Source organism: Anabrus simplex, chromosome 7 (genome assembly GCF_040414725.1).
Source record: "Anabrus simplex isolate iqAnaSimp1 chromosome 7, ASM4041472v1, whole genome shotgun sequence".
Taxonomy (NCBI): domain Eukaryota; kingdom Metazoa; phylum Arthropoda; class Insecta; order Orthoptera; family Tettigoniidae; genus Anabrus; species Anabrus simplex.
In genome coordinates, this window is record NC_090271.1 from 241,263,853 (window position 1) to 241,278,373 (window position 14,521).

A 14,521-nucleotide genomic window follows, 5' to 3' on the forward strand; every position below is an offset into this window, starting at 1 on the left:
AGTTCGCGGGTTGGTTCGGATTCCACGAAAAATATATGTTCTGTAAAAACATTGTCAGTAGTCGTTAATTCACTACGGTGAGATATTTCATTAAGAGTCAGTTAGCCGACTCCTCCACGGCATCGAGTGTCCACTAGTAACGCCAAACATAATAATAAGAACGTTGAACACATACAGAAGGTAGCGAATTGGATTCGAACTTCAATTGTGAACTACCGTATCTGACACTATCCAACCGTTTTACAATTTGAGCTGTTAATTCGCTGAGCAGCCCGTAGATAAATCGAGAAAGTTCTACTGAAATACAGCAATACTCGTAACCTGTCTATTGCCTTCTATCATACAGTAGAAATCAAAGACGAAGCCATTTATGTTATGCTTAATGTAACAAGGAACTGAATGTGTTGGTGTATTAAACCATAGCATAATGTGTCTATAAGTGCAAGTAGATAAGAATGAAAATGAAAATAAAAATGGAAGAATTCAGAAGGAACATTTGATACAAAACTGGAAACATTGTTCAAAAAGAAAGTAAAAAAGAGAAAGGAAGACTCAAACATATCTTTGAAAAGGCTCATTCTTTGTTTTAGAGAAGAAGGCAACCTCTTCCGGAATCATATTTCTCTGCCAGGATGAGCGGCTCAGGCTACGTGAGCCCAAGCTGGTCGGTTCGATCCTCGTCATTGTCACTATTGTCACCTCACCTGCTATGCTGTGCAGGGGTCTTTTGGGGGGGGGGGATTGGAAGGGATAGGTGAGGAAGAGGGAAGGAAGTTAGATACCATCTCGGCATTTGCCTCGAAAAGAAAGCCACGGAAAATCCCTTCGAGGATGGCTGAGGTTAGCCTATATCTAAATGGATGTTTAAATACGCCAGCGCCGGGCTGAGTTGCTCTGACGGTTGAAAGTGCTCAAATACGTCAGCCTCGTGTAGGTAGATTTACTGGCACGTAAAAGAACTCCTGCGGGACTAAATTCCGGCACCTCGGCGTCTCGAAAAACCGTAAAAAGGTGGTTAGTGGGACATAAAACAAATATTATTATTATTATTAAATACGTCAGCCTCCAGTCGGTAGATTTAGCGACGCGTAAAATAAATTATTGGGAATTGAGCCAACGGCACGTGGTGTTCCCAATCGATCACCCATCCACCTGCTGACCACGCCCAATATTGCTTAACTGCGGTAATCGGACGAGAACCGGTGTATTCAACATGGTATGACCGTATGCCTTTTCAGTGACACCTAGGCTATCTGTGACAGCTGTTGGTGGAGCTGTAGAGGATCAAACCAGCCTTCGGGTTGAATACCGAACATACAGTAGCCTACATACAAAATACAGTATTATGAACCCATAATTCTACGATGAGAAAATTATTTTTTTTTATTCCCAATATTTATTTCAGCTACAAACTACTTTTTGAGAGCAGCCATGTTTTTATTTCAAGAGTCTGGCCGTCTCGTGGGAACGAACTTCCCGTGTCGAGCAAGCCGCGAGCTTGTGAAATACCGGGACACTTCGGTGGACTTCGAATATTGAACAATTTATCAAATTCAAGAAATTCTTCATAGCGAGATATTTTGGTGACATGGTAAATCCAGGAATAAAGAATCTAAATTATTCATAAACCATACGTGAAGATAGAACCCCCAGGGTAAATATAAATGCAGTTAAGCCTAGAGAAGGATTTGAGTCCGGCCTGCGGATCAGCGACACGTGCCAAAGCCGATGGATGACGAAAAACCCGCGAAATGTCCGGGCAGAAATAATTCATTTCGCCTGTTGCGAGTATGGGAAAAATATGAAATTAACACCGTAATGAATCGTAAGTCTGTCCGAAGTTATGGAACAAATTTCAGGAAATTTGGTCTATTGGATGTGGAATTAGTATATTGCACAACCAAGCCTCGTGGAAAGGGTAGCGTCCTCTCAGAGGGTATAAAAGAAATCCCCATCCGTCTATTTTACACACTCTGTCTGGTCATCTGAACGGCGAAGCTCACGTCACTTGTCTGGAAGAAAGTGCGGGGTATTGGTCTCCAAGTAACTTGGTACATGTTCGTGTCAATGGTTCAAGTAAATATTAAAGCAAAAAGGTGATAGGAATTTTTCCGAACTGCCGCAGATGATAACTTTGAAGGTGTAGGTAGTTGGCTAAAATATGTAGCTGAGAGTCTCCCTGTATTTCAATCAGGTGCGTTTAATATTTTTTAAAAGTGAAGTCTGAGAGCTGGTAGCGAGGTCTGATTTCTCTTATCTGTTTGGAACACCTGGCCAGTAATAGGGTGAACGACAGCAAGGTCCTGAGAAACTGTGTCAGTCACCATTTGAGGAGCGAGCTCGTCACAAGGGCAAAACGCCAAGGAAGTGCGGTTTGTGGTGGTGATCGGCACCGAATATAAATCATTGTGTAGTTTAAGTTATATGTATAAGAAGATGACGACAAATATAACCATGGAAGGTTAGGCACAAAGCCTGCTGGCTAGATGCAGCCATAATCCAGGATGATGTCTACGATTACAGGTCTGTAAATATCTTTGTATAAATGTTGTAGTTAGAATATTGTTTGTCCCAACCAATTTTCAAGGCCTGTGTCGGATTGATATTTAATAATGATCAGGCGAATGTATTACATTTCTGGTAGTCGTGTGAAACTCTTCAGTGCTGTAAAATTCACGTCAAGAAACTATAAAATGCGAAGTCTAAATAATGTGTTAATATTCTTTGAGATATTGTCCAAACTGAGTTAAATTAGGAAGGTGATAACGATCATGTAGTCGCGATGAATGTCTTAATTTCAAATATCGTATGAATTCAGATTTTTTTGTCGAAATAATAATGATAATAATAATAATAATAATAATAATAATAATAATAATAATAATAATAATAATAATAATAATAATAATAATAATAATAATAATAATAATGTTTACCGCGGGTTAAACTTTTTCTATGTTAAAAGTGGATTTAACAGTTATGTTCAATAAGGTTTGCGTGTGTCTCAAAATCCAGCGAAATCTGATGAAGTTATGTTTTATTCATGGGAAGTAAAATGTTGTGACATCGCGTATGTCGGTGATATATGAAAACACGGTGCGTTGTTGTATTCCTGAGGTCCGAAAGTTGTAGTAAAAATAAAATAAAAAGGGATTTTTATAAAAGTTGTTTGTCACGAGAGGATTGAGGTTTGAAAAATCTTGAAATATGAGAAAAGGGATTGATGGCGAAGAATTTATATATGTTGAGATAAAAGTTGTATAGATGTTGAAGGCAGAGGAAGCCTATGTATTTCATGCGATGCCACCGTGAGAAGGGGATGAGAATGAATTTTTGAGACAGGCTATATTTGCTGATGGCGAAAAATTTTTGAGGCAGGCTGTATATTAAATGTGATATTTATGTGGCAGGCTGTAGTATATTCCGCTAACAATCCGAAAACTGAGACCAGGAGAAGGTTGGTTCGAGATGAGTATTAAGATTTCAAGTTAAGATCCTAAGTGAAAAACAATTTCTGGTGAAGATTGTAGCTCGTGGTAGTTAAAGACCAAGTGACTAGTTACGTAAAGTCAGTATAATGAATATTATAGTAATATGACCTCAAGGGTAGAAGAACATTTTAAATACACGGTTGGTGTTATTTGACTGTAATGACGAGTTTCCAATCAGTAAATTTCAAAAATTACGAGGCGATAATTTATCATTAAATCGGAAACATTGTGGGATGAGATATTGGACGTTTTTAAAGCGATAGTTTGGCTGTGTAGATTCACTGGATTTCGTTTCACTTGATGGTCATGGATATGTATTTGGAATTATGAGATGGTAGGCGATTTGAGGGCTTCACCCTAAAATTACAGCCTGGATTTTTGCGGTGGTGATGATTACTGTTTTTGGCGATATTCACGTAATGATTTTTTTTGCTAGGGGCTTTACATCGCACCGACACAGATAGGTCTTATGGCGACGATGGGATAGGAAAGGCCTAGGAGTTGGAAGGAAGCAGCCGTGGGCTTAATTAAGGTACAGCCCCAGCATTTGCCTGGTGTGAAAATGGGAAACCATGGAAAACCATCTTCAGAGCTGCCGATGGTGGGATTCGAACCTACTATCTCCCGGATGCAAGCTCACAGCCACGCGCCTCTACGCGCACGGCCAACTCGCCCGGTCCACGTAATGTTAGACGTGTGTTGGAAGTCGCTATTATTTTTCCAAACTTCATTGCGCATGCCGAGATCGTGTTTGAGTTGTGGACTGCTTGCCACGCGTTTTTATTTTCAATTTCATGTTTTAGTAACAAGATAGGGACTTAGTTGCATTTCCCGACTTGCGTTCATTCTGTGGCAAGATTCGTTTCATTGTGTGCTATTATTTTTCGACAAGGTTTACAGCTAAAATATCTAAGAGTGTGTTAGAAGTTACGATTTCGCCTGATATGCTAGAGGAAGCGTATACGACCCAATTTCCGCTCGACAATAGATTTAGGACGTCACGTGTTATCCTAGGAGTATACTGATGCTGAGACGTCCTAGTTCACGCTCAACGATAGGTTTAGGAGGGTGTGTGTGTACATAGAGGTTAGTGTTAGGGTGTGCAGACATTAGGTAGGCCTGACGATAGGTCTGGGATGCCAGCTGTATATACTCAAGTCTTAGATTAGATGTTTTTGCGAAGTGACTTGAGCGATGGTAGTGTCTGCAGTAGTGTATGCAATGCGAAGAGTGTTAGTTGAGTAATATTGATGCCAAGCTTGCGCGCAGCCCTTTACCAGCTGTAAGGTGTTTACCAAAGATTATGGAACCACTAATGACATGTGAGGGTTGTCCAATATTGGGTACTGAGTTAATGGTGATTGAATATTTACTGCAGTTCGACATGCGTGTTTGAGTTCAATGAACTTCAGTATTTTATTTTACGGACTTAATTGTTCTGTCGTTCTGACGTCCGTTTTGCTTTGATAGTGTGCGTGTTGACACTTAGTAGTAGGTGAGACGTGAGTTACCAATGCGGGTTCGATTCGTCAGCCGGTAATATATTTCATTTTCAATTTTTGTCGTTCTTTCATTTTCATACGTAGTTGAGTGTGGTCAATTGATAACTTTGTAGGTAATGTGTTGGGACAAACAATAAGTAGATGGATCTGTGATGGTAGTCATTGTTATAAAGGAAATAATTCTGTGTTTTATTTTATTTTACCATGTGGACTTGTAATTTTATTAAGCGTAACGTAACCATTTATAACCTGAAAGTTGGTTTTATAATAATATTTTTCAAGTGATTTACCACTTTTTATTTAACCTCATTGTTTGGCATTTCTTCTAAATGCGTGATGAATAAGTGTTTCCTGCATTTCGCAGTTTTGTTCCTTCAGAACGACGTAACGTAAGATCCTCTCGGATCGTGTTGTTGTTGGTTCCTTCTGAACAGCTGTTTGGGTGATGCACGTTTCAGCATCGGGATTATTTTATAACTTAAGGGTGTCACGAGATGACAATACATGGTGGAATTTTATTTTCAATTGTGAATGCTGCTGTTAACTTGTAGTGAACACCATGATTTCCAATAATATTTCGCAACCTATCCGAAGCAACTGATAGTCAATTTGGTTCGATTAAGGGTCCATTCAGCGGGTGTTCCCATATCCGACAGGGTATTTGACTGGTGGATAACCTTAGTTAAGAGTAAATCCGGCATTCTACTTGTTGAAGGTCAGATTTTCCACGGATCGTGTGGATTAATTCTCAGTTATCGTTTGGATCAATAGGTGTCCGATTTTCAGGTTTTCTTTTCACTTTTTCAGTTTGGCTGTTCACTAATCTGTGAGATCTCTACTTTTCTCCAAAGAAAATTCTTCGATATTGCAATCAATAAAAATAACGCTATGCAATGTGACTGCGTTTGAAACATTTAATAATTAATAATTTTATTGACAAAGGATTTATATAAATAAAATATTTTTGTGCAATTACTTGATTCAATAAAAGTTAGTAAGCACATATTGGCTCCTCATTTCAAGTAGTTGGGCTCTCTTCTGAACCCCATCGTTTGGTTAAGATCGTGACCGAATTATTCTCGCAACGACCCCAAAATTTAAGAGTTCAATATTGCTCTACTGCAGCAGCTGTGGCCGACCAACGATGGAATGGTAAGTCAATGGTTCAATATGGAACAACATTCCAGCACCTCAGCGCTTCGAAAACTGTAAAAATATTTAGTTAGACTTAAAATTGCCTGCCACTCTGTTGTAGTGGTTAATGTGATTAGCTGTCACCCCCGAAGACCCGGGTTCGACTTCTGTCTCTGCCACGAAATTTGAAAAGTGGTTCAAGGACTGGAACAGGGCCCACTCAGCTTCGGGAGGTCAACTGAGCAGAGGAGTGTTCGATTCCAATCTCAGCCATCCTCGAAGTGATTTTCCATAGTTTTTCACTTCTTCTCCAGGCAAATGCCGGGATTGTACCTAACTTCCTTTCCTCTTCCTTGCCTATCCATACCAATCTTCCCATCCAGCTACAAAGTCCCTGTTCAGCATAGCAGGTGAGGTCGCTTGGGTGAGGTATTGGTCTTCCTTCCCAGTTGTATCCCCGACGAATGTCTCACGCTCTAGGACACTGCCTTTCAGGTGGTAGAAGTGGGATCCCTCGCTGAGTCCAGAGGATGGACAGATGAAATAAATAATACATAAAAATAAATAAGATATCTCTGGTACCTTTGATCTGTTGCGTCACTTTGTATCCCCGGGGCTTCTCACAGTGAGATTGTTCACTAAACGGGTTTCTGTGGTCAGGCAACTTGCTAAATGAAAGCAGTCTTGTATTATCTGCAGTAGCTTACTCTATAGTCAGATAGGGAACGCAGGTAACACTTCAACTCAACTACATTTTGAATCATACATTGTAAGCTTTGTTTTCAAACTAGTATTACGTCAACTCCCATCTAGACGTGTTGGAGACGAGTGTTTGTCAGCATGTACTTGAGATAAGGCACTCGCCATAACATAAGATGATAAGTCACATGCTATATTTGAAGACCTGTAGAAACTCGTATAGTGAATTCGTTTTCTGAAAATAATTAAAATTTAATAAATCTGTGGAAATGGGAGAACAGATTCTTCCCTGGTTGAGAATGACCATTGAACGAATAATAGGCTTATCACTGCATCTTGCAACATCTTTAAAAACACCAACAAGCACTGGCTGTGGCATGAATGCTACTACCCAGTCCTGGGGAATGTCGGTAATTTCTATTTTAAGAGGAAGTACAACTGGGCGATCAACATCTCTTTAACACTAATCAGGAATCAAAAAGGAAGAAATTTGACTCTTCGGAGAATGAAAGTATCGGCAAAAGGGAAGCTCCACGAAGGGCGTGGAAGCAAACACTTGTGTAGGACCTCCTGTGGTTAGTGTTAATGGGAGATGGTTGCCTCTTAAAACAATAATCACTAGGGCCCGGATGTTTATGACCTAAAAATGTATTAAATTATGACAATAAATATGACTTAAAATATTTCTTGTCACTTTTTAGAATTTTTCAAAATCTTGCCGCTGTTTAAATTAACATTATATTGAAAATATACTTTTAAAATCTAGAATATTCAATAATAATAATAATAATAATAATAATAATAATAAGTAATTTTTTGCTAGTTGCTTTACGTCACACTGACACAGATATGTCTTACGGCGACGATGGGAGAGGAAAAGGCTAGGAGTGGGAAGGAAGCGTCCGTGGCCCTAATTAAGGTACAGTCCCAGCATTTGCTTGGTGTGAAAATGGGAAACCGTGGAAAACCATCTTCAGGACGGCCGACAGTGTGGTTCGAACCAATAATAAGTAATAATAGTAATTTTATTATTATATTTTGAATTTAATACAGAAGTAACTCTCGACTCTTCACAGAATGAAATAAATGTCTCATTTTGATGGGCGATCAGAAAGAATTACATATATTTTAAAGTTTTCAAGAATGATAGATCTTCTAGTTTCACGTATCACTGACTTGTAAGAGCGCTCAACATCGCAGGATGTTATTGGGGCATATTTGAAACACGTCAAATAATTAGAGCTCAGCTGAGTCTCATTATTCCGACGTTTTATACGCATCTGTCTCTTTCTATACAGTTTACCGTCCTAAATCATATAAATACATATTTCTAAGAAAGATAATTGTAAGAAATTACAGACAACAATTAGGAGATGTAAAATATCCGTCTTTGAGACGACTGCAAGCAGGTAAGCGAAAATGGAATAGAGAGATAAAAAATACGACAAAAATAAGAAAAATCACGTGGAAATATGACCATAATATATTAAAAAATATCCAAAAATGACAAAAACGTTAAAATAGACAAAACATGACTTTATATGACCCTTGAAAATTGAATCATTTTAGTCACCGTAGGTAAAATTATGTTTAACTTGCATTTCCCATGGAAATTATATAAAGAAAAAATATGACATATCATAAATTCCCGGGCCCTAATAATCACCTCCGCCACTATCTGTTTTGCCAACAAGGATCTGCGAATGAACTAAACTCCTCTCCTGTGTACCTGTATCTTCAACTACCGCAGCGGTGTGATCTGGTTTATTTGAACACTTCTTACCTGGAAATAGTTAAGAACCGAGTTTAACCGTCATCATTTTAGTCTCCTTCTGCATCGCTTACCTTTTGTGACCGAGTTATTATACTCCAAGGTAACCTACTCTGCACTATTCGCTTCACATGACGTCACCACTAAAGCCGGTCCACACGTGCAGATTAATCCACCTAGAATTCATCTCACCATTACGAGTGTTCTCTCGGCACTATTCCTAACTGTATGTACACTGAAAACTTATCTTAAGATCACCTTTGCTAGTGACCAGATTTTCCATGAACCGATTTAAAACAACATAAAGGCAATGCATTTTATGCGTCTATAGAAGGAACCCCCACCCCTTCTACTGAATCCAGTATGTAGCTATTTTTTTTCTATTTGCTTTACGTCGTACCGACACAGATAGGTCTTACGGCGATGACGGCATAGGAAAGGCCTGGGAATGGCAAGGAAGCGACCGTGGCCTTAATTAAGGTACTGCCCCAGCATTTGCCTGGTGTGAAAATGGGAGACCACGGAAAACCATCTTCAGGGCTGCCGACAGTGGGATTCGAACTCACTATCTCCCGCATGCGAGCTCACAGCTGCGTGCCCCTAACCGCACGGCCAACTCGCCCGGTGTATCTAAAATTGAAATTACGTCTGTATATCTTCATGTCTTTGTTTTACACATGAAAAATTTTCACTTAACATCTCAAGGATGTTTTATATTTCCTTCCTGTAGGCGATGATGATGATGATGATGATAAGTAGAAGAATGTAAATGATTGTTGTGTCGTCAGAGACCTGCCTCTATAGGATAGGCTACGATCCCACTAGGTGCTGAATGTATGAACGGACTTTAGAAAAGGGTCTGGAAAATGAAATAGTTATAAAGGAAGCAGCGCTCTATTATTATTATTATTATTATTATTATTATTATTATTATTATTATTATTATTATTATTATTTAATCAGCTTACCCTCCAGGGTTGGATTTTTCCTCGGACTCACATATGGATTCCGCTTCTATAGCCTCACGGGCAGTGTCCTGGAGGGTGAGACTTGAGTGTGGTCAGGGATACAACTGGGTAGAGGAACCAGTACCTCGCCCAGGTGGCCTCACCTACTATGCTGAACAGGGCCTCTGTGGGTGATGGGAAAATTGGAAAGGACAGGCAAGGAAAAGGGAAGGAATCGACCTTGGCCTTAAGTTAGGTACTATCCCTGCATTTGTCTAGAGCAGAAGTAGAAAACCACGGAAAACCACTTCGAGGATGGCTGAGGTGGGAATCGAACCCCCCTCTACTAAGTTGACCTGAGTAGACCACGTTCCAGTCCTCGTACCACTTTTCAAATTACGTGGCAGAGCCGGGAATCGAACCCGGGCCTCCGAGGGTGGCTGCTAATCATACTAACCACTACACCACAGGGGCGGACAGCTAAATTTATTAGCTTTTGAAAAGGCCAAATTGTGTTTGCGTTTGAATCTTGTACATATTACAGTATTAGTATTTAAGACTTACCCCGCCTGGTGTTCATCATCGTGAAGGCTACAAGTCATATGGTCTGAGACCGTGGTTAGCCGGTTCAGAATGTTGTCGTGCAGGGTAAGAGAAGTGGTGGTATACAATTTTTAATCACTAGATTGAGTGTCAAAAGCTCGGATTCAATTCTAACACCCCTCCTATTTTTATTATTTTTTATTTTTTATTTTTTGCTATTTGCTTTACGTCGCACTGACACAGATAGGTCTTATGGCGACGATGGGGTAGGAAAGGCCTAGGAGTTGGAAGGAAGCGGCCGTGGCCTTAATTATGGTACAGCCCCGGCATTTGCCTGGTGTGAAAATGGGAAACCACGGAAAACCATCTTCAAGGCTGCCGACAGTGGGACTCGAACCCACTATCTCCCGATTACTGGATACTGGCCGCACTTAAGCGACTGCAGCTATCGAGCTCGGTCCTCCTCAGTATTGTGTGCTAGGGGTTTTACGTCGCACCGACACAGATAGGTCGTATGGCGACGATGGGATAGGAATGGCCTAGGAGTTGGAAGGAAGCGGCCGTGGCCTTAATTAAGGTACAGCCCCAGCATTTGCCTGGTCCTCCTCAGTATTAATATGCAGTGAGGCCATATGACGGTGTTGATAGTGATAGTGATTCGTCCGTCGGATGGAGACGTTAAGTCTAGAGCTGAACCCTTGGTGCTATTCGACAGAAGTAGGCTATGTGCCGTCACCAGTTTTCACCCTTTATCTTCTTACTACCATATACAGTATATCACATCATTCATTTAATCTCATTAACTCCTCTTTCCGACTCGTTGGCTGAATGGTCAGCGTACTGGCCTTCGGTTCAGAGGATCCCGGGTTCGATTCCCGGCCGGGTCGGGGATTTTAACCTTAATTGGTTAATTCCAGTGGCCCGGGGGCTGGGTGTTTGTGATGTCCTCAACATCCCTGCAACTCACACACCACACATAACACTATCCTCAACCACAATAACACGCAGTTTCCTACACATAGCAGATGCCGCTCACCCTCATCGGAGGGTCTGCCTTACAAGGGCTGCACTCGACTAGAAATAGCCACACGAAATTATTATTAACTTCTCTGATTAGGTTGACGTCAGGAAGGGCATCCTGTCGTATCGTAAAAACTCGCCACGTGAAGATTCATCTCACTTCATTCCCGACCCCTAATAGAAACGGGAGAAGGGTTGTTCACACAGTATTCTTCTTTTTCTTTTTCTTTTTTATCTGTTTACCCTCCAGGGTCGGTTTTTCCCTCGGACTCAGCGTGGGATCCCATCTCCACCGCCTCAAGGGCAGCGTCCTGGAGCTTCAGACTCTGGGTCGGGGAATACAACTGGGGAGGATGACCAGTACCTCGCCCAGGCGGCCTCACCTGCTATGCTGAACAGGGGCCTTGCGGGGGGATGGGAAGATTGGAAGGGATAGACAAGGAAGAGGAAAGGAAGCGGCCGTAGCCATAAGCCAGGTACCATCCCAGCATTTGCCTGGAGGAGAAGTGGGAAACCACGAGAAACCATTTCCAGGATGACTGAGGTGGGAATCGAACCCACCTCTACTCTGTTGACCTCCCGAGGCTGAGTGGACCTCGTTCCAGCCCTCGTACCACTTTTCAAATTTCGTGGCAGAGCCGGGAATCGAACCCAGGCCTCCGGGTGTAACAGCTAATCGCACTAACCACTACACCACAGACGTGGACGCGGTTACACAGTATTACTATTTAAAATGATCTTAAAACGCTTACCCCTTTTGTTAGGCTACCCCTCCAACAAGCCTTTTTCTCGTGGAACTGTACCTAGTAGCTTTCACTGTACCAGCAATCATTCTTGCTATTTTTATGTCTCATACTTACTTCCACATTCTTCTTCTACTACCGCTTGTCGCGCACCTGTCAGCTTGCGTGTTTCTGTGTTAGCTGGTAGTGTGATGTGTTGTGTGAATACGAAGAGGACAGTGTTAGGACAAACACAAATACCCAGTCCCCCAGCTAGAACAATTAATCAGTCGAGATTAAACTCCCCGACCCGTCGGGGAATAGAAACCGGGATCCTTTGAACCGAAGGCCTGAACGCTGATCATTTAGCCAAGGTGTCGGACTGTTACTTCCACATTGTGGATAATAATAATTATAATAATAATAATAATAATAATAATAATAATAATAATAATAATAATAATAATAATAATAATAATAATAATGTCCGCCTCTGTGGTGTAGTGGTTAGCGTGATTAGCTGCCATCCCCGGAGGTCCGGGTTCGATTCCCGGCTCTGCCATGAAATTTGAAAAGTGGTTCGAGGGCTGGAACGTGGTCCACTTAGCCTCGGGAGGTCAACTGAGTAGAGGTGGGTTCGATTCCCACCTCAGCTATGCTGGAAGTGGTTTTCCGTGGTTTCCCACTTCTCCTCCAGGCAAATGCCGGGATGGTACCTAACTTAAGGCCACGGCCGCTTCCTTTCCTTTTCCTTGCCTGTCCCATCCAATCTTCCCATCCCTTCACAAGGTCCCTCTTCAGTATAGCAGGGGTGAGGTACTGGCCATCCTCCCCAGTTGTATCCCCGACCCAGAGTCTGAAGCTCCAGGACACTGCCCTTGAGGCGGTATAGGTGGGATCCCTCGCTGAGTCCGAGGGAAAAACCAACCCTAGAGGGAATACAGATTAATAATAATAATAATAATAATAATAATAATAATAATAATAATAATAATAATAATAATAATAAATATTCTTATTTCGTGTGGCATTCACAACCGGATGTAGCAGTTAAAAAGTAGACCCTTCATTGAAGGCCCGTGTGTGTATTGTTATTCTCTTTTCTTTCTTTCATTTTCGTTCTCTCTTTGTTTACTGGTTTAACGTCGCCCCAACACATCGTAGCATCGTAGCATGAAAGGGGAAGGGTTAGGAAAGGAAAATTCGCGGGCGTGGCCTTAATTAAGGTATTGTCCCAGCACTTGCCTGGCATGAGAATGGGAAACAACAGAAAACCATCATCAGGGCTGCCGGCGGCGGGATTCGAACCCACCAACTCCCGAATTTTAGCACACAGCTAAGCGCCCCGTGTGGCCAACTTGCTCGGTATATTGTGTTATTGTGTTGTGTGTGCTGTGCGAGTTGAAGTCAGCAATAGCATCCAGTCCCGATGGAAGGGAATTAAGCATGCACAATTAAAATCGCACGGTCCAGCCGCGAATCGAACCCAGAGCTCCCGCAGAGACGCTGAGCACTTATCATCCAAACATCATGAGTCTACCTAACGTTCACTTCCGTGCAGAAAATTTAATGTCCGAGTGTGTGTGTGTGTGTTTGAAATACAGAATACCGTTGATTAAAACTACGCGCTAAAATCTTTGTTACACCACCACTTCCTAAATGACCATGATAGCTAAGTGGCATTATCACTGGCTTCTCATGCCCGACTCGTTGGCTGAACGGTCAGCGTAGTGGGCTTCGGTGCAGAAAGCCCTGGGTTCGATTCCCGGCCAGGTCGGGGAATTTAACCATAATTGGTTAATTCCAATGGCACGGGGCCAGGTTGTATGTGTTGTCTTCATCATCATTTCATCCTCGTCACGACGCGCAGGTCGCCTACGGTCGTCAAATAGAAAGACCTGCATCTGGCGAGCCGAACCCGTCCTGGGATATCCCGGCACTAAAAGCCATACGACATTTCATTTTTTACTGTTAAGCTGAACGTCCATTAGTTATGAACACAATATCAACAATCATGAAAAATTACCCAGTTCCAGTGCCGTACATCCTAGGCGAATTTCAACCCAACTGGTATCTTGAAAGAAAATGTCAGGCTAAGTAGCTGGCCTTCTGAGCTCAAGTTGGCGGGTTCGACCTCGGATCAGTCCGGTGCTGAAATATACCTGCCTCGTGTTGATGGCACAACTCGTGTGGGGCACAAAATTCCGGCACCCAGACCGAAAAAGTAGTTATCGGAAGTTTATTGTACTCACCCGCTGAGCGCACAGGTCGTTGAGTTCTGTGAAGGTGGGTGCACCCTCCCTGCCCTGTGTCCTCCTTTCGGCCATGGCATACGACTGAACCTCTGTCACAGACTTCACTTATGTAGTGTCACGTGCCAGACACGCTGCAAGACTTGACTTTGCTTCTGACGTCGTGAGGTTATTCCGAGAGTGCCAATGCTATCGCTCCCTCGCGTTTATCGCTTTATCATAAGTAGACAGCGGAATTGAGGCAAAACTAATTATTTTCTTAACACACACACGCGCGCTTGACAATGGGGTCTAAATAAGAGTGCTTTAAAGTGTCTAAAATGGCTATTTAACCTTTGTTTCAATTCTTTTTTGCCCTATATTTTCGCATCGGTCTATTCTTTTTCTTTACAGCCTATACTGCTTACATTCCAAGACTGAAAATAACCCCTTCCTTCTCC

General features: G+C 42.0%; 1 protein-coding gene and 1 pseudogene across 1 annotated transcript in view; both read right to left on the reverse strand.

The window, feature by feature from the left end:
• The window catches only part of LOC136877521 (allantoicase-like), an 82,542-nt gene extending 68,328 nt beyond the window's left edge, over positions 1-14,214 (reverse strand). The window contains exon 1 of the mRNA XM_068228672.1: positions 14,082-14,214. Coding sequence (XP_068084773.1) covers positions 14,082-14,156 — 75 coding nt within the window. The 5' untranslated portion in view covers positions 14,157-14,214. The remainder of the gene's footprint in view (positions 1-14,081) is intronic.
• LOC137501574 (5S ribosomal RNA) lies at positions 1,112-1,230 on the reverse strand (annotated as a pseudogene).
• Positions 14,215-14,521: the final 307 nt, after the last annotated feature.